Genomic DNA, 25,088 nt, shown 5'->3' with positions numbered 1-25,088 from the left:
TTTCAATATTGATCAGACCTAGATCATTATTGAAGGCAAGCAAGTTGATTTAAGATAGTTTTTTTGTGAGAAAGAAGGCAAGACTGCTTTTTGATATCATTGAAGGTGACCAGGTTATCTTACATTCTTTGCATGTCTTGCCAAAAGATGACAGGATACATAAAGGTGTCTGGTTTCTGATATGTTAGGAGGTGTTTTGCTTTGGTCATCTGTGAGGAGTTAAAAAATAATGATGCCAGGAGATCAGCTTCATGTTTTAGGTGCTGTAACAGAAGTTCTGCTGGATGAGAGAGAGAAGTGGAAGCTCAAATGAGCTTAACTTGTCCAATGACCTTTACAAGGGGCCAGAAGTGCATGACTGCCATTTGGTCAAGTTTTTTTACTGTTTACTCTTTCTAAATTAGATTTTAATTTGCTGATTGTTGTTTTGCATTTGTTGCATGCTTCAGTATAAGTTGAGTATGGGAGTTTTTGTTGCAAGCCACCCATTCTGTCTAAATTTTTTTTCTTGAACTGTTTTGGTACACCTTTTGCTAAACCATGACTTAGAACGTGTGCAGGATTTTACTCATAGATAGAATGGGGAATAAAAGACTTCTTGCCAGAGAATAATTTCTATAATTTACTCAGAGCAGGTGTTCAAATCAAAAGAGTAGAAGCAATAATCTCTGACCATGAAAAGAAAGAGTAGAAGTTCCAGACATTGTCACATTTGATACTTGTTTACTATCAAAGGACATGAGGCATTAGGTGTGGTTAGAGGAGGGCATTCTGTCGGAGAGGAAACTCTGACAGAATGTACTCCTTCTTGCATATGATTATGGTCTGAGAGGAGATGTGACCTCTACAATATACCTATAAGGAGAACTTGTTAAAAAAAAAAAAGATCAAGGATATTTGGAGAGTGGAGTGAGTTATCAATTGGAGACGTCTGTCCTTCGCAGAACTTGGAAAGTAAATCTTGTGGACAGGACAAAATGTCTCGTGAAGATCAATGACCTTAAGTATCTTAGAAATACATTCAGATTTGCTATACATAATAAATAACGGAAAAACTCACGTAGAAATATTATTTAATAGTATAATTTTCGCCTGTGTGTTACAGGCATCTTCAGTACAATTAGGCACAAAAATTAAACACTAACTGACAATTCCAAAAAGCGCCACCTAAGTAGCTGGTGTAAGATAACTAAAAAGGTCAATAACTTTCCTAAAAAAAAAAAAATAAATAAAAAAAATAAAAAAAATAAAAAAATTTAATACAATAAAAAGTTAGGAAAGATTAGCTGATTTGTAAAGTACTATCTCCCATAAAGGGGATAGACGTAAGCCGTCGGATCTGTTTAAGTTAGGAGAATGAAGTAGAGTTTCACATGCTTCTTTATAAAGGCGTTCCATGAGAAACTGACTTTTGTGAAGAACTTTTGTCTTTCTCCAATGAACTCTGTGTCTAGTGAAGATGGCATGTTCTGCAAGTCCAGACTTTTCAGGTTTAAAGTATTCAATATAAGATTGGTGTTCTTCTAGCCGAATGGAGGCAGATCTTCCCGTTTGTCCGAAATAACATAATCCACAAGAACACGGAATCTGGTAGACACCTGGATGATTAAGATGTGGAAGCTTGTCCTTTGGAGAAGCGAGAAAGGTGGAGATTTTTCTAAATGGTCGAAAGAATCAAATAAGCAGTTAGCCTTTTTAGATCTTCTAATTCTTCGCCAACCAGATGGTAACCTACATTTCTCAGTTTATAGAAAGAAGACTCATACAGGCTATTATATCCATGCGGAATCTCATCACCATCCCAGTCAAAAGGCAGGAACTATTAAAACACTGGTTCATCGGGCCCACTCCTTTTGTTCTACAGACGATCTTTTACAGAAAGAAATACGATATATAACTTCTTCCTTTCTATCTAATGGCTATAAGAATTGCTTCATTAAAAGAACTTTGAGTAGATTTAATATGTCTCCCTCTTCAAACACAGCAGAAATAACGCGCATTACCATCCCTTATATACAAGGCATCAGTGAACGTATAGCAAAAATTTTAAAACCACTGAATATTTTTGTTGCCTTTCGACCGTTTAGAAAAATCTCCACCTTTTTCGCTTCTCCAAAGGACAAGCTTCCACATCTTAATCATCCAGGTGTCTACCAGATTCCGTGTTCTTGTGGATTATGTTATTTCGGACAAACGGGAAGATCTGCCTCCATTCGGCTAGAAGAACACCAATCTTATATTGAATACTTTAAACCTGAAAAGTCTGGACTTGCAGAACATGCCATCTTCACTAGACACAGAGTTCATTGGAGAAAGACAAAAGTTCTTCACAAAAGTCAGTTTCTCATGGAATGCCTTTATAAAGAAGCATGTGAAACTCTACTTCATTCTCCTAACTTAAACAGATCCGACGGCTTACGTCTATCCCCTTTATGGGAGATAGTACTTTACAAATCAGCTAATCTTTCCTAACTTTTTATTGTATTAAATTTTTTTTTTTTTTTAGGAAAGTTATTGACCTTTTTAGTTATCTTACACCAGCTACTTAGGTGGCGCTTTTTGGAATTGTCAGTTAGTGTTTAATTTTTGTGCCTAATTGTACTGAAGATGCCTGTGACACACAGGCGAAAATTATACTATTAAATAATATTTCTACGTGAGTTTTTCCGTTATTTATTATGTATAGTTATGTCTACTCACGGTTTACCTCTTTTAAAACTTATTCAGATTTGCTTTTTACATAAGGAATGGCAATATGGCTGATCTCCTCTTGAGAGATGGAAAGAGAACCTGTGTAGTTGTGGACTTTATTGATTGAATGATTTGCTGTAACAAATGTGCAATCAAAGAAGCAGTTGTAGACACAAATGCTTATTTCTGTCATATTGATACTCCTATCCCCCCCCCCAATACTGTTATTAGTGTATATCAGGATTCTGTTGCATAGTCCCCACTTCAATCAGAATGATAGGTTAAGAATTCTTCCAAATGTTTGGGAGAGTGTAATCTTGAAACCATGTCACTAATAGTTTACAGATAGCAGTTTATATATTGCTGTTATCATTTTAATTATTTGGGCTTCTTGCATTGAAAACTCATGGTGGGAGTTTCACACAAACCATTATTCACATAATACCTGTCATACCTTTCCATAAACTTGTTCACTGACAATGCAGTCACAGCTATTTATGGCCACTTACTCCTCTCATTCACTGTGCTCCATGATAAAAGTCTGGTCCTCATACCCTTCCTGATCACACTCTTAACAGCCTCTGTGAGTGACAGCTTTTACTCCCCTTTCTTGTAATCCATTGAAAAATGTTTTTGCATCATTCTTATAAAACCCCTAAAGTAACTTATGTTTCTGTCATATCTCTTTTTTGCATATCAAATAAAATATGTAACCTATACACTTTCAGTCTGTCCTTATGAAGACCATTCCACAAATGTGTCACCATCCTGATCACTTGCTTCTAGATCCTTTCCATCACTTTCTCATCCTCAAAAAACCAAGCTAACTAAATCTATGCACAGTAGTCGGAATGTACTCATATCAGAGCTTCATAAAGAGGGACAATCTTCTTCCCTCTACTTGTTAACATATTCTTCAATATCCAGGTGTTCTTTTGAGCTGCTTTGCTCACTTTTTCAGTATGCTCTCTGAACTTCATCTTTCCATCTTGATTCCCATATCCCTAGCATCATGAATTTCATGTGGTGCACTTCTTTTAGTATAGTACATACCTTGTAATCTTCTCTTCCGAAAAGTGCATGCATAACCTTAACCTTTTGTCGCATTAAACTGATAACACAATAATTAGTCCAACACAATTTTTGCTGACTTTTATATGAGACTTGTTTTTTACTAATTTGGGTGCGCTGATTTCAAATATCAAACCCATTTTTCTCTACCACGTCAGGTTTTTCATCTATGGCATTTTCTTTTTGCTAATTTGTAAGTTTTTGATAGTTTTAAGGAGGCAGTACTATTTAGAGGATCAAAAAAATCGATTTTTTAATATTATTTTCTAAAAGTATGTACTTTTAAAAATCTGTTCCTAACTTTTTATCAAGACATTCGAAAAATTCCCGAAGATATAGCCTATTATTCAAAGCGGTGTGCAGATCACAATCGGAGCACTCACCGCTCTCGCTTGTTAGTAAACGAATAAATGCGTAAGAACCTGCAACGGCACGTACTGGCACTTTGAATGCGAGAGAGGCCGATAATTAGATACATAACTACTTAACAATATTCATTAAAAATTACAAGAATATTTATAAAAAAATAACAATATTACTTACACATGAGTTTCAGGGAATAAATTTTTGTTTGTAGCATTTTCTGCTGTGTGTTCTGTTTTGGCAATCCCTTTGAATACTCCAACAGTAATCGGCCATCATGTGAGAATCCCATCTTCCTTGGTACCGATCTTCCATAGTTTTTAAGTCTTGATGAAATCTTTCACCTTGTTCATTGCTTATGGCACCTAAATTCTCGGGAAATCTATCAAGATGACTGTATAGGAAATGAAGCTTTATGCTCATGTTGCAACCTAGGCACTGGAAATTTTCAAGCATTGTTTCCACTAGATCTTTGTAATTGCACGCTTTTTTGTTTCCAAGAAAATTATTTGCAACCATCGTAAATGAAGTCCAGGCCTCTTTCTCAATTTCGTTCATGGAATTGATGAAATTTGAGTCTCTCATTAAAGTTCTAATTTGCAGTCCATCAAATACACCAGCTTTAATTTTTCATAATTAAGTCATGGAAATTTTTCACTTATGTATTGGAAACAGTCACCTTGTAAATCTAAAGCTTTAACATACTGCTTCATAAGACCTAGTTTGATGTGTAGAGGTGGAAAAATGATTTTTTCTCTGTCGATTAAAGGTTGATTTATAACATTCTGTTCTCCAACATTTAAGGATATTCTAAGAGGCCAATGTTTCTGATTCCAGTGTTGGTTTCTAGCTCGACTATCCCAGAAGCATAGAAAACACGGAAACTTTGTATATCCTCTTGGAAAGCCAAGTAAAAAAGTTCACCATTTTAAGATCCACACAGATGATCCAGTTATGGTCTGTATATTTTAATAACTTCAGAACCTTTTTAATGTCCTCATATGTTTCCTTTAAGTGGACTGAATAGCCAATAGGAATTGAGCCATATACATTCCCATTGTGTAGTAAGACACACTTGAGACTTCTGCTTGAACTGTCGATAAATAAACGCCACTCATTTGGATGATATTGTACAACACTCATTTCAGTTAGCAAACCTGACACATTGTTACAGTAAACAAACCCACACTCGTGTTTAAAATATTGTACAAGATTACTTTCCCTGCTATGATAAAAAGTTATCTTCGTATCTTGCTCCAGTAAGTTTTTTTCATTTAATCTTGAAGCTAACAATTCCGATGATTCCTTTGATAGGCCCAAATCTCTTACTAAGTCATTCAATTCCGCTTGAGTAAAACGTTGCAGTCCAGAACTAGAAATTAAATTTTCATTGTCTAAATCAACATCTGGGTCTTGCTCCTCAAGAACATCTGGCATATCCTGATCATGCTCGTTCTCAAGTAAAGGAAGTCCTTTATAAATTGGCATGGCTATTTCATTGGAATGAGCAACTGGCCGAATTGCTGAGTCGAGATATTTGGATACACAATTTTTTTCTTATTCTTATTATTATAACCAGAAGTCTGAACTAAACAAAAATAGCAATCATCTACGTGATTATTCGGTTCACGCCAAATCATTGGAATGCCAAAAGCTAATTTTTGGCATTTTCCCTTGCTCCACTGTCGTAAATTTTCTACACGACTTACACACTTTATTTGGAGCCCATGAATTGTCCTGATCTGCAAGTTTTACATCAAAGTATGCAAAGTACACTTTCTTAACGAAATCAGTGATATTTGTCCTTTGACTGGGAACAGTAAAGCTTCCACAAATGTAGCAGAAGAAATCTACAATATTGACACATTTTCGAGTAGTAGACATGATGTATTTTCTTCACTGCCAACTAACATGCAATTAACAAGACAAAAAAACCCAGAGACTTTATTTAAACATTATAAGCGCTCATCATACTTTCACGATCGATTAACGATTGCCTGATTTCAATCATTCTTTGTCCGCTATGACGCATATAGCATTCATTTGTTTTAGGCAGTTGTCATCGCCTACTTTTCATCACCTAAATGTATTAGGATGGTTATCGGCCTCTCTCGCATTCAAAGTACCAGTACGTGCTGTTGCAGGTTCTTTCGCATTTATTCGTTTACTAACAAGCGAGAGCGGTGAGCGCTCAGATTCTGATCTGCGCACCGCTTTGAATAATAGGCTATATCTTCTGGAATTTTTCGAATGTCTTGATAAAAAGTTAGGAACAGATTTTTAAAAGTACATACTTTTAGAAAATAATATTAAAAAATCGATTTTTTTGATCCTCTAAATAGTACTGCCTCCTTAAAACTATCAAAAACTTACAAATTAGCAAAAAGAAAATGCCATAGAGGAAAACCTGACGTGATAGAGAAAAATGGGTTTGATATTTGAAATCAGCGCACCCAAATTAGTAAAAAAACAAACGTCAGATCATAATCAGCAGAAAAAAAATTTTTTTTTGTTGGCCAGTGTAATCATTATTTTTGGCTTTACGCTGTTAGTCTGTTTAAAACATCCAGGATATCTACCTCATATTTATTAACTATTGCCATCCCTTGTTTTGCATTATCAGCAAATAAATTCTTCTCTATCATACAAATAAATAACTTCTTTATCGTTAATGATTGGTTTGAGTTATTCTTTATACAATTAACCCAAGCTTTTAGTATTGGTACTGGTGATGGAATGGTTTAATCATTCTGAAATGTATGCTCCTTTAATTAATTTAGTTGTGGATTAATTTAATGAAAATAATAAACATTAGATAACCTGTGTAAAAAAAAAAAAAATTATTATTAAATTTTTGCCCGAGTATCAAAGGTATTTTCATTACAAATAAATTGGAATACTGGCACAAGCAAACATAATAAAAAAAATTAAAACAACTGAAACATGAAGGTGAAATGATTTAAATTAAGTGGATATTGAATCCAACATTATTTCAAAGCTGAATAGAGAAACTACAAGAGTTTCAGAGAAACTGCAAGAGTTTCATGCCGAATATAGATAGAAACTATAAAAGTTTCAGCTGATCCAAGCGTAAGCAAACCTTTCATGACAGGGGAAACTCATGGTAACCTTTACTACGAGTTGCCCCTGTCTTGAAAGGTTTGCTTATTCTTGGATCCACCAAAACTTTTATAGTTTCTATCTATATTTGGCATGAAACTCTTGTAGTTTCTCTGTTCAGCTTTGAAATAATGTTGGATTCAATATCCGTTTAATTTAAATAATTTTGCATCGCCAAAGTGAAGCCTTTTGACTCTCTATTTCAGTAATGAAGGTGAAATCTTGAGTTAGCTTAAAGCAGCATAATGAAATAATTATCAAATATGGACTAACTTACATGACACATTTTACTTAGCATAAAATTTTCCCTGCTGTCTACAGCATCTTCATTATAATTTACAAGTAGAATAGATAATAAAATAGTTAACTGTAAGACTCAACAGTGAAAGCATGTGAGCTACATGTATGAGTACATGACATGACATAGAGTTGTACAGTCTAAAACCCACTGAGATCCTAACTATATAAATTGAAACTAGAGATAAAAATATTACTTTTTAAAAAAAAAGCTATTGACTATGGAATGTGTGGAGAATTCCCATAGGAGGGATAATTTCAGGCCATCATTTCGGTTCAGATTTGAATGGTAAAGGTTTCACAACTTTGTCTGTTTAAACGTTCCATGAATTAATTGCTTTTGTGAGAGATGTTCATCTTTTTTTCCAAAGGATGCAATGTTTGATAGAGATGGCATGTTTTACTAGTCCAGTCTGTTCTGGCTCATGGAATTTGATCTAATTGATATGATCTTCATGATGAACAGCTGCCAATTATTTGTTTGCCTGCCAAACACTAGCATGTTATTTGATAGACTCTAAGGTAGGCTAAAGGTAGAAGTTTATCCTTTGCAGAGCCCCCCCCCCCCCAAAAAAAAGCAGAAATCTTACTGGTAGGTTGAAAGAACACCTGAAGGCTAATGGATCTAAGCAGTTTGACTATTCCTTTGGACACACCTTTAACATAAGGAATGGTAGCATGATAGACCAATTCTTGGGAGGCAGGTGATAAGGAAACCATGAAGCTATTAGTGATGAAGGTCAACTTAATGTAATTAATTTCTTGAGACAGATCTTCAGTAGAGCACAAAGAATGAGCTCAGTGTACAAAGCCTTAATGGTGATAGATTTTTGATTAGGATGATGATGATGTGAAAGATCCTGAATGTAAAGTCCATTGTGACTTTGATGAAATGTTTCACATTATTATTGTTATTATTATTATTATTATTAACATCTGACCTCTATGGGATCAAAGGATTCATTACGGGAGTTATATACCCTCTTATGCCAAAAGATCATCGAACCATGACCTGAACACATTCTTAGTTTCTGCACTCACCACACTTTCAGGCAATACATTCCACTCACCAATCATTCTCCATGCAAAGAATCTGTTTCTCACTCCCCTGCTCACACTCTCCTTATACAGCTTCCATTGATGCTTTCTATTTCTACCTTGCATCCCTCTACTCTACTCTGTGAAATATCTTCTCCACATTAATCTTGTTAACTACTCACCAACTCATATGTCTCAATCATATCCCTCCCTCTTCTTCTATTCACAGGATTCTGTAAATTGCATTCCCTCAATTTCTCCTCATATCTGACATCCCATAGATCGACACTAACTTAGTAAACCTTCTCTGAATCCTCTCCAGTACATCTTCATCCCCCCCCCCCCAAAGGCAACCAAATCTGTGTATGGTAGTTCATATGCCTGATCAAATCCTTATACAGAGGAACCATAACCTCTTTGCTTCTGCATGTCAATGTCCTTCTCATTATTGCTATAATCCATTGGGATGTTCTTATAATTTTAGCACTGTGATCCCTAAAGTTAAAGTATCTGTCCACCAGTGCACCAAAATTTTCTCATCTCTTCCACTTCCTTCAAAATTTTTCCACTAACTGTGTACTCTGAATTCCAACTTTGCCTACTAAATTTCAAGACCTTGCACTTTGCAACATTAAATTGATAGCTCTACTCATTTGCCCACTCACATAGTCTATTCAGATTTCTTGCAAGGCTATAATTTCTACTCTACTACTCATAGCTCTTCCCAACTTTGCATCATCATCATCAGTGAAAAGCTGCACATCTCCAGTTAAGTCGGTCTTGATGTCATTTATCTACAAGTTAAATAATAATGATCCCAAAGCAGATCTCTGTAGCACTCCACTAGTGATTTCTTTTGAGATACTACTCCTTTATATACAGCCTGCTGATACCTATCCAACAGCTAATCAGCTATTCAACTTACTAGTCTGTTATCAAATACCATCTGTTTCAGTTTAGCTACTTGCTTATCATTTGGCAGTCTATCAAAGGTCTTTGAAAAATCCAAGTATACCATTGTATATGCATCTCATTTATTGAGTGAATTTTTCACCTTGTAATACATAAGCAGCTTTCTGAAACATGGCCTTCCCCTAAAACATCACAAATCCATGCTGACAATCTTTGAATACTGCTATTATCAATCCACTTCTGTATCCCAGTTCTCATCAACTTCTCTAATACCTTAACAACCCTAGACACCCAGATTGGCCTATAATTTGTAGCCTTAGTCTTATCCCTATCCCTTTTTGAAGTGGAACAATTTTTCCCGCCTTGCATTCCTTTGGGACTTGACCTGTTGCGAGACTCATGTTAAGTGTCAAAGATGCCATTAATTTCATAGAGCACTCCCTCAAAATACGTGGTGATATACTATCAAATCCTATTGTTTTATTAACATCAAGTTTACTTAATTCCTCATATACTTCCTGCACATCTAGGAATCCTTTGTCAGTAAAAGTCAGTACACAAAATCCAAGTATACCAAGTATATATTATTGGAAGACAGATGTTTCCAATAATAATAGATCAGCATTTAGGGTTAAGATATTGGAGAATTGGTTGGGAATAGGATTAGGTCGATAGACAAAAGATTCTTTGTGGCAGTCAGCATTTGTTTGTAGAGAGTAAATCTTACACCAGCAGTTTACTTGCATTTTATGACAATACGATAATTAGTTGGTGAGGGAAAGGTATTCTTGGTCTTTGGGAAGACATTTCACAGATTGCCATATTACAAGTTAATGTCCAAGCTGAGAGAAGATTGGGATAGATTATACATTAGTCAGATGGATAGGAAATTTGATGTTTGACCAGTACCAGCAAATTTTGCTTGGAAGATAGACATGGACAGACTGTGAAAAGAAGGTAGCCATTAGCATGCTGCAGGGTTGTGTGTTCTTGAGCCCTAACTGTTTGTTAATGATACTTCTGTTTTGATCTCTTGGATAAAAACAGGGGATATGTAGTCATTTGGTGATAATGTATAATTGGGGAAAGTTATGAGGAGTGATGTTAACATTAGGTCCCATCAGGAAGTTTTAAATAGACTTTTAGCTTGAATGAATGAATATAATTAATGTTTAATGTTTAAAAGTGCAGTGTTACACTTCAAAGGTGTAAGACTATATTGTATCAATAAAACTTGTTCGAGGAGGTAGATGAAATTTCAGATTTGGAGGCAATGACTGACAGAGACTGAAATTTAGAGGGCACATTGCAAGTATTGCAAAGATGCATTGCTGCCATGGGAGGACAAGGAAGAAATAAGTTTGATAAAAGAAACGACTAGCTAAACCATGATGCTGCTGGACTGCAAAGGCATTTGAAATGATTCCATATGGAACTTTATGGAAGTTGATGATGAAAATCCAGAGTAATTTAATAAAAAGGTGGCATACCATTTGGAAACTCCTATAGGTAGAGATGACCTTGCTAATGCTTCTGCCTGGTATCTCCACTTTGGCCTGGCTCCCACTGAAGAGACCTCAATAAAGGTCGAAACTAGTCTGGGTAGTGGCCCTTCCCTTAATGCATAACATTATACATATCTGCAAGGAGATGTGTTTTGCATTATGGGAGATACTGAGATAGGAGTGATGTTATCTTGCTCCACCTTTGCAACAAGTTGCCTGGTGTTGTACTACCTTACCCCAGTCCTGAAGATACTTTCAGGTGCAAACTTTGATTGCTCACACTTGGATAAAGGATTAAACTAAATTTATTATAGAACTTTATGGAAATTGGATCAAATGAGAATATGAAGCTGGTGACTTCTTGGATAAGAGGATGACTGATGGGGGCGTGTGCGCACGTGCACACACACTCACACACACACAAAGAGAGATAGAGTGGCTGAGGAGTAGAATGCAAGAGAAGGCAGGCAACCAATGATGTTCCACATGGCTCTTTATTTAGGCCTGTCAATCTTTAATTTGTACATTAATGATATAGGGAATGATTTGAAGGTAATATTCAGTTGTTTGCTGATAATGCAAAACTGGGGAGGGAAATAGCAAATAAAAATAGACATTTCATAGAATGATTTAAATCAACCAGCATTGTGGGGAAAAGAATAATAGTCATGTCTAAAGTTACTCACTTTGAGATTATGTATTACATTGATGGAAATGGACTGAAAAAAAAAAAAAAGACAGAGTTGAGGTTCAGGCAGCATATTGTCAAAAGTTGGCAAATAGCTCAAAAAAGATCACTTAGATATTGAAGAATTCATTGACATAGAGAGAGACAATGAGGTTATTATTCCTCTCCATGAAGTTTTTATATGGCCACATCTGGACCACTGCACAAATTCCATTGCCTGAGTTCCTTGAAGATGCAGAAGTATTGAAGAGGATTCAGAGGTGTGACCGAAATGGAGAACTTATCTGTAGGGTGCTACCTTTGAAGATAGAAAAAAAAAATCCAAATGCATAACAGGAGAGAATAAGGGATCACTTTGAAAGTTGTGTAATAGCATAGTTAAAACACAGTGTCAGTGCTAGATTTTTTTGGTTGATTGCAAATCAGTGGAATGGATAACCTGAGGGAGTTCGGAATACTTTGTCAATGACTGGGCCTCTTGTGAAGAGTCTTTGGACTTTACGGAGGTTTTTGGGTAATATTAGAAGTATCTGTTTGTACTACTGTACATTGACTTCATTAAACTGCATGAGGATTATTTATGTGCAGATTTGGTCAATTGGTTTACATTATGATGAAGAAACACTGGAGAGGGTCTAGAAATGAGTCTTGAAGATATCAGGGCTCTGAATGGGTGGTTATAGAGAAAGGTTGAGAAAATGCAAATGGATAGGCATTAAAGGTGTGATATGAGAGGATTTTAGAGTATTAATACATTAAAGGATTATATATAGTGCATTGGGACAGTGAGAGGCCATCCTTTAACTCGTGTCTAGGTGCGATGGAGTTAGTAGCAGACTTTTTACTTGGAGAGTGGTCAAACATGTTGAATAGTTTCTGGAGTGTGAATGAGTTTAACATTCACAGTGTGAATGAGTTTAACATGAATATCTCATTTTCATTACATCTCGGTGATCTCAATTCCACTGAGCAGCATGTGTTAAGGTAAAGTCACAGTATTCATATAACCATTTCTGATGACATCTTCATGGTAGCATCGACAAACAAATTGCATGAGATTAAACCTGAAATTAAACATCGGTAGTCTAGTCAAAATAGAAACATAATAGAGGAAGTTATTTATTGTGGGCTGATTACCCACCTATGTGCAAAAAATTCAACAAGTTTCACTATTTGTCATATTCTGGTGGAGTGCCAGCACTTCACACAAAAGAGAAATGAAATTTTTACTAATGTAGCTGAGCCTTATACACTCAGGCAGATGTTATTGAACTTGGACAAATTGCATGACATACAAAGAATTAATTTATATAAGCACATTTGATTATGCATTCTATTTTTGTGTGGATTTTGCATTGCTTAATTTATAAATTTTTGAAAATTTTCTTTTTGTACAGAACGTATTATTTATTAATTGATTGCTTTATTGCTATTTATTTTTGTCTTGCATGCTGCTGTAACTTTTGCTTTGGTGCAGTATGACCTTTACTGTCCTTGTGCTGATAAACCATAAATCAGTCAATCAATCAGCCTTATGACATGGTATATTATCCTGTCAGAAGTATCCATCACATATAAATTTTTCTACATGATTCAACTTGGTTGACAATGATTAGGAAGGTTGTACCATTTAGTGCTTGTTTTACAGGTATTAAGAAACATATGAATGTCAGGAAAACATGTCCCGATCATTAATCTGCTGCCACCCACTACCAGCACCACCACCTTGCGATGTTTTTGTTGTCACCATACCCTTGTTCTGCTGTTCACATGAAATAACAGGAATCAGGATTTGTCACACTGTGCAATTCTTTTGCAGTCATGTGATGTCCTTTGCTGATATTCCTTTATCCTCCTTATCCTGATTGTTTAGTATCTTTATTGTTTAGTATGTTTAGTATGATAGACAAAATGAGTTCAGAGAATGAATCCGATCAAGTAAGAAGCGATGTGAAAGAGTGGGAGAGTAAGAAAGGAGAGATTGAAGTGATGGTTATAAATGAATAAGTGGGTAGCATAAGTATAGAGAATGAGAGAACAAGTGTGCAAGAAAAACAAGGAAATGGGAAGGCTCAGGGTGGACAGGGGGAAAAACAGCACGACAAAGGATAATATTATAAGAGGATTTGAATGTATATTTAGACACAAAGTGAAGGGGATGACCTAGGATCAAGGGAAAATGGTTGGATTTGAAGAAGGTTCTAAGATGAATAAGGAGAAAAAGAAATGGCTCAAGTTAAGTATGGAGAAGTCATATCTAATAAGTGGTATCAGTGAAACTTGCTGTAGATCCAGGAATGAGCTGTTATGTTTGTATACCAATGGTAGAAGTGTAAGAAACAAAGCAAATGAAATGGTTCCATTAATTGAGTCTATTGACCCAAGAATTGTTGGAATAAGTGAGCCATGCTTGGATGAGGATGTCATCCTGACAAGAATAGAGATGGGAGGGTATGATGTGTTTTGTAAAGATAGAAAGGGTAAAAAGGGAGGGGGAGTGCTCTTGATGATAGATAGTTATGTCCATACAAGGTAGAGATGCAAGAGGTAAATAGTGCCAGTGATTTTGAGGCAGTACAGTGTGAGATAGAGGTGAATAGAATGAAATACTTAATCAGATGTTGTTATAGACCTGGTAACGTGGGTGGTAGTGACTCATGAAATGTATAATCAAATTAGCCAAGCAAATAAGAAAAGGGTGATCATTATGTGCAATTTTAATTATGGCAATATAGACTGGGATGATGAGATAGCAACTGGTGCGATGGAATGATTTAGTTGAATGATTATATACTGCCTGAAGTAGTTGAGGGACAACTACTTCAGGCAGTATGTAACAGAGGGCACACAAGGATTGAGGGTCTTGGATTTGATCATTTCATCTTAGGATGTTATTATAAATGAAGTGTGAAATCACCCTCCAGTTGGTAAGAGTAACCATGAAGTGATTACTTAGGTGGTTGCCAGCAGTGTGAGGACTTCTATGAGGAAAGGATATATGTGGAACTACAAGGCTGATGATTATAAGAAGCTCAGGAGACAGCTTGCAGGTGTAATATGGAATGAGGAGTTGGGTGGAAAGTATATTAATGCTGCTTGGATGATGTTCAAGAACTGTCTAGTAGAAGCAATGTCTAAATGTATTCCAAGGATCAGAGGGTTAAATAAGGTAGGTGTGAAATTGATGAATGAAGAGATTATGCATATGATACAGAGAAAAAAGGCATTATGGGGGACAGCATAAGAGGAGTGGTAATAATCAGTTCCATGAGGATTACAAAGAACAGGCAAGGAGGGTGATTTGGTTGGTAAGAGTAGCAAAGGTAAAGTATGAGCAGCAGTTGGCTAATGAAGCCAAAAAGACAATTCTAGAATTCTTTTGATATGTAGCCAGCAAAAAAAAAAAAAAAAAAAAAAAAAAGATTATTTTTCACATTGATTGGAGAAAATGGTATAAGAACAGCTGCTGTAGAAGAGATAGTTGAGATATTTAATGAGCAGTTCATAAAGATCTTTCATTCTTGTGAATGCGAGATCATGGAGAATTTGAGAGCAGTTGTTGATGATGAGGATTAGAGACTGTTAGGCAAAATTCTTATGGACATGTATAATGTTATGCATTATGGGAATGGCCACTGCAGACTGGTTTCAACTGTTGTGAAACTAGTCTGTAGTGGCCACTGTTGAAACGGGCCACTGCCCAGGCTGGTTTCAACATTTATTGAGGTCTCATCAATGGGGAGCCAGACCCAGAAGCAATATGTCGTGAAGTGACTTCATGTGCAAGCTTTGTTTGTTTACACTTGGATAAAGGATGAAACCATGAATATAATTTCTTGGCATCTATAATTTATAGTATAAGCAAGTGAAAAAATGTCAACATCTATCTTTAATCCAGAGCATTTTAGTAATAAGGTGTGACACCTTTTGGCTATTTGTATATGGAAATATGACTTCTTCAAGGTTGGTATCACTTCTGGATCTGGTTCCCACTCATGCGATTTTGTGCTGAAGTGGTTGCTTTCCCTGAGATATGACCAGCTATGCTCAGTGGTGAGGTGAGCCTGCCATTCGGCAGAGCCACTGCTAAGGGTTCTTCTCGGTGGCAGGCTGAGCCTGTCACTGAGTGGAACTACTGCTGAGTTAAATGATCCTTCAGGTCACTCATTTTGGGTAATTTGAGGGATTGCATGAGTTTTTGGAGAGGTATTCCCACACTTAACGTACTTCAATAAAGGTCGAAACAGGTCTGTAGTGATACTTATAATGTATAGTATTATACATGTCTGTAAGGATATGTGCATTGTATTATGAGCTACTAAGGCAGTTGATGTGAAGCCATCAGCCTCTATATACAAGATGCTATCAAAAAGTTTCGAGACTAGCTCTGTTGATGAGAAATTACTTTATTTATCTATGTTTATACATAGATAAATAAAGTAAGTATTACCTTCAAAATAGTATTCTTGCAAAGCAATACAGCAGTCCCAGTGTTCCTGCCACTTCTGGAATGTGTCCTGGAAGTCTTCTTTTCGAAGCATGTCAAGCTCCTTTTGCGATTCGCGCTGGATCTCCCATTGGTGTCAAAACGGTGACCTTTAAGCTGGATCTTCATCTTCGGGAAGAGGGCGAAGTCTGCAGGAGCCAAATCTGGTGAGTAGGGTGGGTGCAGAAGTGAGACCATGTTGTTTCCGATGAGAAACTCACATGTGAGGAGAGCTCGGTGACATGGTGCATTGTCGTCATGGAGCATCCAGTTTTTCATGCACCATAGATCCAGTCGTTTTTGCCAAATGTCTTCCCTCAGACGCCTTAAAATGGCAGTAAAACTCGCTATTGACAGTCTGGCCCCTGGGGACAAATTCTCGATGTACAATGCCGCGAATGTCGAAAAAGATGATGAGCATGCACTTGGTAGAGCTACGGACCTGCCTTGCCTTTTTCGGTCATGGAGATGATGGGCTCTTCCACTGTGAAGATGTTGCTTCATCTCAGGGTCATACCCGTACACCCAAGTTTCATCACTAGTAATGATCCTCGACATGAAGGGCGGGTCATCCATGGCATGCTGACAGAGTTCTCGGCAGACTTCGATGCGGTGTTCCTTCTGCTTCTGGGTCAGCAGCCTGGGGATGAACTCGGAAGCAACATGGCACATGTTCAAATCACATGTGAGGATTGCCTGGACTGTTATGTATGACACACCGGCAATGGCAGCAATGTTGTGGAGTGTTCTCCAACGATCCTTTTGCACAAGTTGCCGAATGATTTTGACATTTTTGGGGGTTGAGCTCGTTGAAGGTCTTCCTGATCTCTCTTCGTCTTCCAGTGATGTCCTTCTGCTCTTAAAGCACGCGTGCCACTCAAAACACCTCGAACGACTCATTGCAGCATTGCCGTAAACTTGCCGAATCATGTGAAATGTCTCTATAACAGATTTGCCCAGTTTCATGCAGAATTTCACGTTCACTCTTTGTTCTAACTTGCTGTCCATGATGAAATTGCAGACGTGGTCAGAATAGCACCAGTTGCACAGCTCCTGATGTACACAGGATGATGTCTTTTGGCACACTGACTTATGAAGGTCGGTGCTCCCTGTGACTGTGTGTGTGCAACCTTGTGCTGGCATGTTACAAAACTAGTCTTGAAACTTTTTGATACCATCTCGTACAAGTAGCCCACTTGTGAAGTGAAGTCATGTGCAAACTTTGTTTACACTTGGATAAAGAATGAAACCAAGAATATAATTTCTTGGTATCTTTAATTTATAGTATAACCAAGTGAAAAAAACTTTCAGCATTTATCTTGATGTTAATAAGGCTGTGGAACTTGATAATATATTGCCATGTATTTTGAAGGAATGTGCCAGGGAATTGGCATCTTCCTTCACATATTTGTTTAATATGAATCTTGCACTGTTTAAGTTCCAAAGGAGAGGAAGGAAGGCAAGATTGTGTGGCTTCATAAGGGAGGTAACAGAACTAAATATCAAATTATTGGCCTATTTGTGTGTCAGTTTTTGTGATTAATATGTTGGAAAGACTGGTGAGAACCAGGATCCAGAATTGGGTTGACAACAGTGGTATTATCCATGGATTTGCTAAAGGGAGGTCATGTTTTAGTAATCTGCTTACTTATTATAATAAGATATTGGCTTCATTGGACAAAGAAGATGGATGCACAGTAGTATACTTAGATTTTGCAAAGGCTTTTGATATGGATGGGGTGGACATTAGAGTAGTGCATTGGATTGGAGATTGGATATCTGATAGGTATGAACAAGATGTGTATGGAGGAGCAATATTCTGGAAGAAAGTCATGAGTGGTGCCTCTCAGGGGTCTGTTTTAGGACCATTACTGTTTAACCTTTATGTTAATGTTATTGGGGAAGATTTGGATGGGAATATTCAGTTGTTTGCAGATGATGCAAAATTGGGATGAACTATGAGGAGGAGTAGAGCAGATGTTGTAGCCTTACAAGAAGACTTTAATAGATTGAGAGAATGGGGATGGGAGTGGGGGGATGCCAGTTCAATGTTGCAAAATGTAAGGTTTTAAAATTTGGGAAACAAAGATGAGATATAGAATTTACACTTGGTGGGGATGTATTGTTAGAGGTGGAGGAGATAAGACATTATGGGGTGATGGTGGATAAGGATCTAAAATTTAGAAGACGTTGCCAAAATTGTGAGAACAACACAATGAATTCTGGGATTGATGCAAAGGACACTGACTTGTAGAGGTAAGGAGATTCTTGTTCCATTGTATAAGGCTCTGATTGGGCAACACATGGATTGCTGTGCACAGATTTGATCATCTGGTTCTCATAAGGATGAAGAGATGTTGGACAGGGTTTAGAAGTGACTGAATAAGTAGTTTGTGATCTCTAGAATTGAATATGAGGAAAGGTTGAGAAGATGCAGTTTACAGAGTCTAGTGGACAGGAGGAAGAGGGGGTAATGTGATAGAGACATACAAGTTGGCAAGGGGTGGTTATTGGATTAATGTTGAAGAGGTTTTTCATAAAATGGTTGGGAGATCAGGGCAGAATAAGATGTCATCCCCAGAAGCTGTATAAGGAGAGTGTGAACAGGGGAGTGAGAAGTAGGTTTTTTGCATGAAGAGTTGTGAATGAATGGAATGCCTTACCTAAGAATGTGGTGTCTGCAGAGTATTTGAATGTGTTTAAGGCATGGTATGATTAGCTGTGTGTATGACAAAGGGACCTCCTAGATGAGTCTTTGACTCAATGGGGTCTTAGGGCAATAATATAATGAATATAATCAATTTCAATGTGCACTTATTTCTTAATGTTAATTACTTAGTATTAATCACATGATTCTTGATGTTTAATTTGTGGTGATATTTCTATGTTTAATTCTCCAGATATGAATATACAATAGAACACACACAAAGAAATAGTAAACAACATATTAGAAAAACAAACTCATCTGACTTAACATTACAATAGAAATATTTGTTTTTGGCTTGTCTCCCCCAACTGTTCTACAGAGATAAATTGCATCCTTATGATACAGTGTAGTTCAGTAGTTTAATTTTCAAGTCTTTAGTAGCTAAAGTGTTTTTCAATAATACCAAGGCCTCTAGTTCTTTGTCATCATTTTTGATATTTCTATTCATAACTCCACAACTAACACTGAAACGTATACAACTAAATGCAACAAACATGTAATCATTATTTATGTGTTTCAGAATGATTTCTAACAACATTATTAACTATAGGGGGAAGATAATATTGAATATTTCTTGGGTCTCACACCTAGTGGAGTTCTGGTACTAAGAAATAAATCAAAAGTTGGAAATTATTTTTGGTGAGTAAATAAAGCTTCTTTCAGTTTAATTTCAGTTTGCAGTGGAATCAAGTATTTATTATAGTATACAAGAAATTATATTTTGTTTTCATTCATATTATACCCAAGTATCTTCCAACAGAACTTTGCCGTCGAAATTACAGTCAACTCTCACAATAACAAGCACCTATAATGACCTCACCAAATTACCAAAAAAAAAAAAAAAAAAACCCCTCTGAAGCCCCATGATTAATCAATACTGTTCTGTAGAAAATTCACTATAGTAAACCCACTTTTGATCTCTGTGGCTTTGATGTAGTGAGAGTTGACTGCATTTTTTTGTATACTGAGAGTAATGATTCACTATGAGTTGCTCTATGTAACTACTTTTCGCTATAGTGGCACATTCCCTATGAGCATTTCTTTTTCCTTATAGTGAATTTAAGAAACTAATGGAAGACATTATATGACATACATCTGGATGGTAAATGTCTTTCATTATAGTGTGTTTACTACTCAGACACATTTTGGTCTCTATTGGGACCATAAAAAAATAAAATATGTTGAATTAACTTGACAGCAGAATTTACCTTATAATACACAAAATATTATATCACTGTATTCTAACTTATGTCATTCTGGAATTGGGGCAGTTTTTGAAGGTTTTTGACCTTATTGAGTAGCATAATACAAGGAATCATGTTCTTGATTTCACCATATTATACCCAAGTGTATGGAAAGGCAACTCGTAACCAATTCAGCTGCTCTTGGTATACAAGAATCATGATCTCAAATATAATTTCATGTGCATTTAGTTGCATATGCTTGGGTATAGTGTATATGTTACAGTTAAAGTGATAAATCTGGTTATTATTAATAATTACTGGTTAAAGTGAATAATTTAAGAGAATTAATCACTTTAACCGGTTAAAGTGAATAATTCCTGGAGGAGTCTGGTAAATGTAATAAAAACATGTTTTTAGGTTTTATATATAGGTTTTCATTCTCAATAGAAATTATAACAGCTTAGGTTAGGTTACGTTAGTTTATAATGAAAAAAGTAAGGAAAGTACTTCTTTTGCACTCAATGAAATTAGAAAGCAGAAATCATTATAAACTAACCTAATAACAAATTAAAGTTGTTGTGGGCAGATGAATGGGGTTAATAGATAAACGTCATTGTGTACCTCTTTAATCATCAATGGAGAAAAACACTGATCAGTTGCTCTCTGATTTATCTATTATCCTCATTCATCTGCCCACAACAACTTTTATTTGTTATCCCCATATAACAAATTTTTTGTTATATGGGGATAACAGAAATATTTCTGCCCACAATTTTTAAGCTCGGCCCACAACAACAACATTTATCTTTCATCCCCATTAATCTGCCCACGACAAACTACGACTATACTCTGGTTCGACATGCGACATCCGGGTTAGTGTAGGTTAGTTTATAATGATTTCTGATTTCATTGAGTGCAAAAGAAGTACTTTCCTTACTTTTTTCATTATAAACTAACCTAACCAATAAAGGTTAGGTTAGTTTATAATGATTTCCAACCAATTAAGGTTAGGTTAGGTTAGGTTAGTTTATAATGATTTCTGATTTCATTGAATGCAAAAAAGAAGTACTTTCCTTACTTTTTTTCATTATAAACTAACCTTACCTAACCTAAGTTGTTATAATTTCTATTGAGAATGAAAACCTATATACAAAACCTATAAACATGTTTTTATTACATTTACCAGATTCCTCTAGGAATTATTCACTTTAACCGGTTAAAGTGATTAATTCTAATTATTCACTTTAACCGGTAATTATTAATAATAACCGGATTTATCACTTTAATCGTAACATATATATGAAAACCATAATTTCTTGTACATTATAACATGCTACTCAGCCAACTGAAAATTTTTTTTTTCAGAAAACTGAAAAAAATCCAAAAACTTGCAGCCTGCATTTCTTTAATCCATCCTAATAGATAACATTTTATAATGCTGGCTACCTTGGTTATTACTCATTACTGGGAATTTCTTAGTGTTTTCATTTTTCCTGGAAATGGAGGTGACAAAGAACCTCCTTGTATGCAACCCAAGATTCAACCCATTCCATTCTTTACACAGTTTCAGAATCACTTTTTATCACAACTTTTTTTGGTGTCCTGATTATTTGTTGCAATCCACTATTTGGTTTTTCCAAAGCTTTTGGTAATATGAGGGAGATTAATCCTATCTATATGATGTTTTATGGCTATAAACTGTGTGTATTCTTCTGGCCAGTTTGCTTGTTTTATAGGATGAAACCTAAGTTTCTGGGAGGAAAACCCTACCACTTCTGTATACGAGCCTAACTAACTCACCTTAGCTGAAATGCCCTGATAAAGATTTTTTACATCCCAAGATTGGATTTGAACTCGGGTCCATCCAAAGGGCATTGTTGATACCAAATGAGATATGGAGGCTGTTATTGAAAGTTTTTTGTGGTGATGAACTAACTGCATTTTTAAAATAGAATTAATCATCAGTGATTTATGTAATGAGCTTACTAAAATTCTTAAGAGTGAAGATATGATAATACACTAGTATAAAAATACAAGAGAATAAGAATAAGAGATGGTTGGCAAATTGCATAAACTCTGTTATGAATTTGAGTGTCCTATCCTATTCCCTCAGCCATATGGCTGGTGGGGGTATGGTAGCTATATTCTACCATACTAGGGAGATAATTATGAGCAAGGTGGTTTCCTGTTGCCTTCCTTGGTGTAGTATATTTTATGACTGTAACAGTGTGTGTTCATGGGACTGGTTTGCCTGTTTTGAGGGATGAAAAACTAGAGTTACTGGGAGAAAAAAACCCTCCACCTCCGTATGAGACCAATTAACTTACTTTAGTCAAATGAGACCAGATAAAGGTTTCCTCACGTCACTGACAGAAATCAAACCTAGGTCTTTCCAACCAAAGCGCTTTGTCTGTACCGACTGAGCTATGGAGACTTCATGAATTTGAGTGTAGGATTAGTAATATAAAGTAATGTAGTTGTTTGCTTACTCATTATATAATAATGATGGATATTTATAATAATTTTATTCTCTTGCTAGTTGCTGTGGACTTAACCAAGTTAAGTCCATAATCAAAAGTAGCAAAAAAAATTGATTTTACATAACGGTTGGACAGAATATATCATTTAAAAAATAGCTTAATACCAAAAACAGCCCATGTAGAGGGTTTATAATTTTGTAACTCTCAGTTACTGTTGAAACTAATCAGAGATCATTTGATTACTTGGTTTGACTTAATAGATATTTATAATCTTTTTTTTTTCCTTTTTAATAATTTGAAGTAACATAAAAGGAATATGTTACTTCAAATACTTTTTAATAATTTGAAGTAACATAAAAGAAATATAAGTGTGATAAAGATAATATAAAGCTTTATTATCTTTATACAGTTATATGTAATAACGATACAGGTGATATAAGTTATCATTATTATTGAGTCTAATAATAATGGTATCTGCTTGATTTTTTCATTGGATGAAGTAATTATTATTATTTTGGGCAACTCCAAAGAGTTGACAGATTCATTGAGGGAGACCCTAACATCATCAAGAACAACTATTCGACATTCACACAGTATCTATTATACCTTGCCTAGAACTCATTCGTGGTCATAGTACCCACAACAGACTCTGGCAGCTTATTCCACTCATTCACCATTCTCCAAGTAAAAAACCTAGCTCTAACACCCCTGCTAACCACATTCTTGCCCAGCTTCCATGTATGGCCCCTAGTCCTCCCACCACCAGTCCTATTCTCAAAAATATCTTCTGGATTAATCTTATAGAAACCCTTCAGTAATTTGAATGTCTCAATCATATCACTCCTTTTCCGCCTATCAACCAATTTTTGCAACCCACAAATCTTCAACCTGTTCTCATAAGGTTCATTCAACAGACCTGCTATCATCTTGATCACTCATCTCTGGATCCTCTCCACCTCCTCCCCATCAAGAAGACACCCTGGCGCCCATATCTGGGAACAGTAGTCTAGATCAGGACTTATCAAGGCTCGATACAGAGGAACAATACCTTGTTTGTCTCTGCTTGTTAAGGTATTTTTCAGAAGCCAAGTGATTTGATGAGCTAATTTAGCCACTTTTGCGATGTGTCCCCCTAAGCTTCAACTCCCTAACCACCAACACTCCTAAATCCCTGGCCTCATCAATCTCTTGGAGTACAGTTCCACCAATGTGATATACTGCTGCTAATCTTTTCATCCCAAAATGCATAACCTTACACTTTTCCACATTAAATTGACATCCATTTTCCTTAGCCCAGTCCTCCAACCTATCCAGATCATCTTGCAAAATTTTGACATCCTGTGCACTCACAATTGCTCTACCCAACTTTGCATCATCAGAAAACAAATAAACACTTCCTCTCAGATCCTTTTCTATATCATTAATGAACAAATTGAAAAGTAGTGGTCCAAGAACAGAATCCTGCAGCACATCACTAGTCATAGGCGATCTTTTGGACTCTACTCCTGAATAAACCACTCTCTGATATCTCTCCATCAACCACTCTCCTATCCATCTCACCAGCATTATATCCATCCCCATATGCTGCAGTTTACTGATTAGAATTCCATGTGGTATCCTGTCAAAGGCATTAGCAAGGTCCTGTAGAATCAATGTAAACGCATTACCCTTATCCAGTTCAGCCGTCACTGTGTTATAAAACGTGAGCAAGTTACTGAGGCATGATCTACCCTTCACAAAACCATGTTGTCCCCCATACAGTATCCCATTTTCATCTATCCAATCTTGTATTCTTCTCTTGACTAATTTCTCCAAGACCTTGACAACGATTCCTGATATGCTAATCGGCTGGTAATTTACAACAGCAGTATTGGAACCTCCTTTATGCAGTGGAACTATTTTCCCCTCTTTCCACCCCCTCAGGACTAACCCAGACCCGAGACTGAAATTAAACAAAATGATCAAGGGTACTGATGATTCTTTTGCCGCTTCACGTACGACACAAGCTGGTATACCATCCAATCCCACAGATGTATTGACATTGAGGTTTTGCAATAGACTACTCACCTCCACTTCATTCACCACAATTCCCATGTAATCTATTGGTTCATTCATTTCTGCAATGTCGCCACCAGAATGATATACTCTTGCAAAGTGCTCGCTCAGTAATTCAACTATATCAACTGATTTGGTTACCTCCCTACCATCGGCATTCTTTAAAATCATTCTGCCATATACATTTTTTTCTTTTACTTGCAACATATCGAAAAAACTGTTTGGGATTCTCTTTAGCCTGCATGGGCAATGTTCTTTCATAATCCTTTGTTGCTTTTCTTACCACACTCGTTACCCTTCTGGCCTGCACTTTATACCGTTCATGTGCCTGCCGGTCACCTTTCTCCTTGAATTCCCTCCATAGTTGTTTCTTTTTTTGCAGCTCAAGCTTAATGGTGTTATTCATCCATTTAACCCCTACTTGATTTATTATTCGGACTCTAGGTATACAGTCAGCCATTGCTTCATGCAAACACTTCTTAACTGCCTCC

At 36.3% G+C, this 25,088-nt stretch overlaps 1 protein-coding gene across 1 annotated transcript in view; it reads left to right on the top strand.

Annotated features, from left to right (window-relative positions):
* LOC150098108 (band 4.1-like protein 4) overlaps positions 1-25,088 on the top strand; it is a 637,189-nt gene that overhangs the window by 240,719 nt on the left and 371,382 nt on the right. Inside the window, exon 9 of the mRNA XM_090406685.1 lies at positions 19,429-19,517. Coding sequence (XP_090262811.1) covers positions 19,429-19,517 — 89 coding nt within the window. The remainder of the gene's footprint in view (positions 1-19,428; positions 19,518-25,088) is intronic.

Source organism: Typopeltis vanoorti, chromosome 16, assembly GCF_054136105.1.
Source record: "Typopeltis vanoorti isolate ZY-2024b chromosome 16, IOZ_Tvanoo_1.0, whole genome shotgun sequence".
Classification (NCBI taxonomy): domain Eukaryota; kingdom Metazoa; phylum Arthropoda; class Arachnida; order Uropygi; family Thelyphonidae; genus Typopeltis; species Typopeltis vanoorti.
Note: the sequence above shows the minus strand (reverse complement) of the source record. Positions and strands in the feature narration are given on the sequence as shown.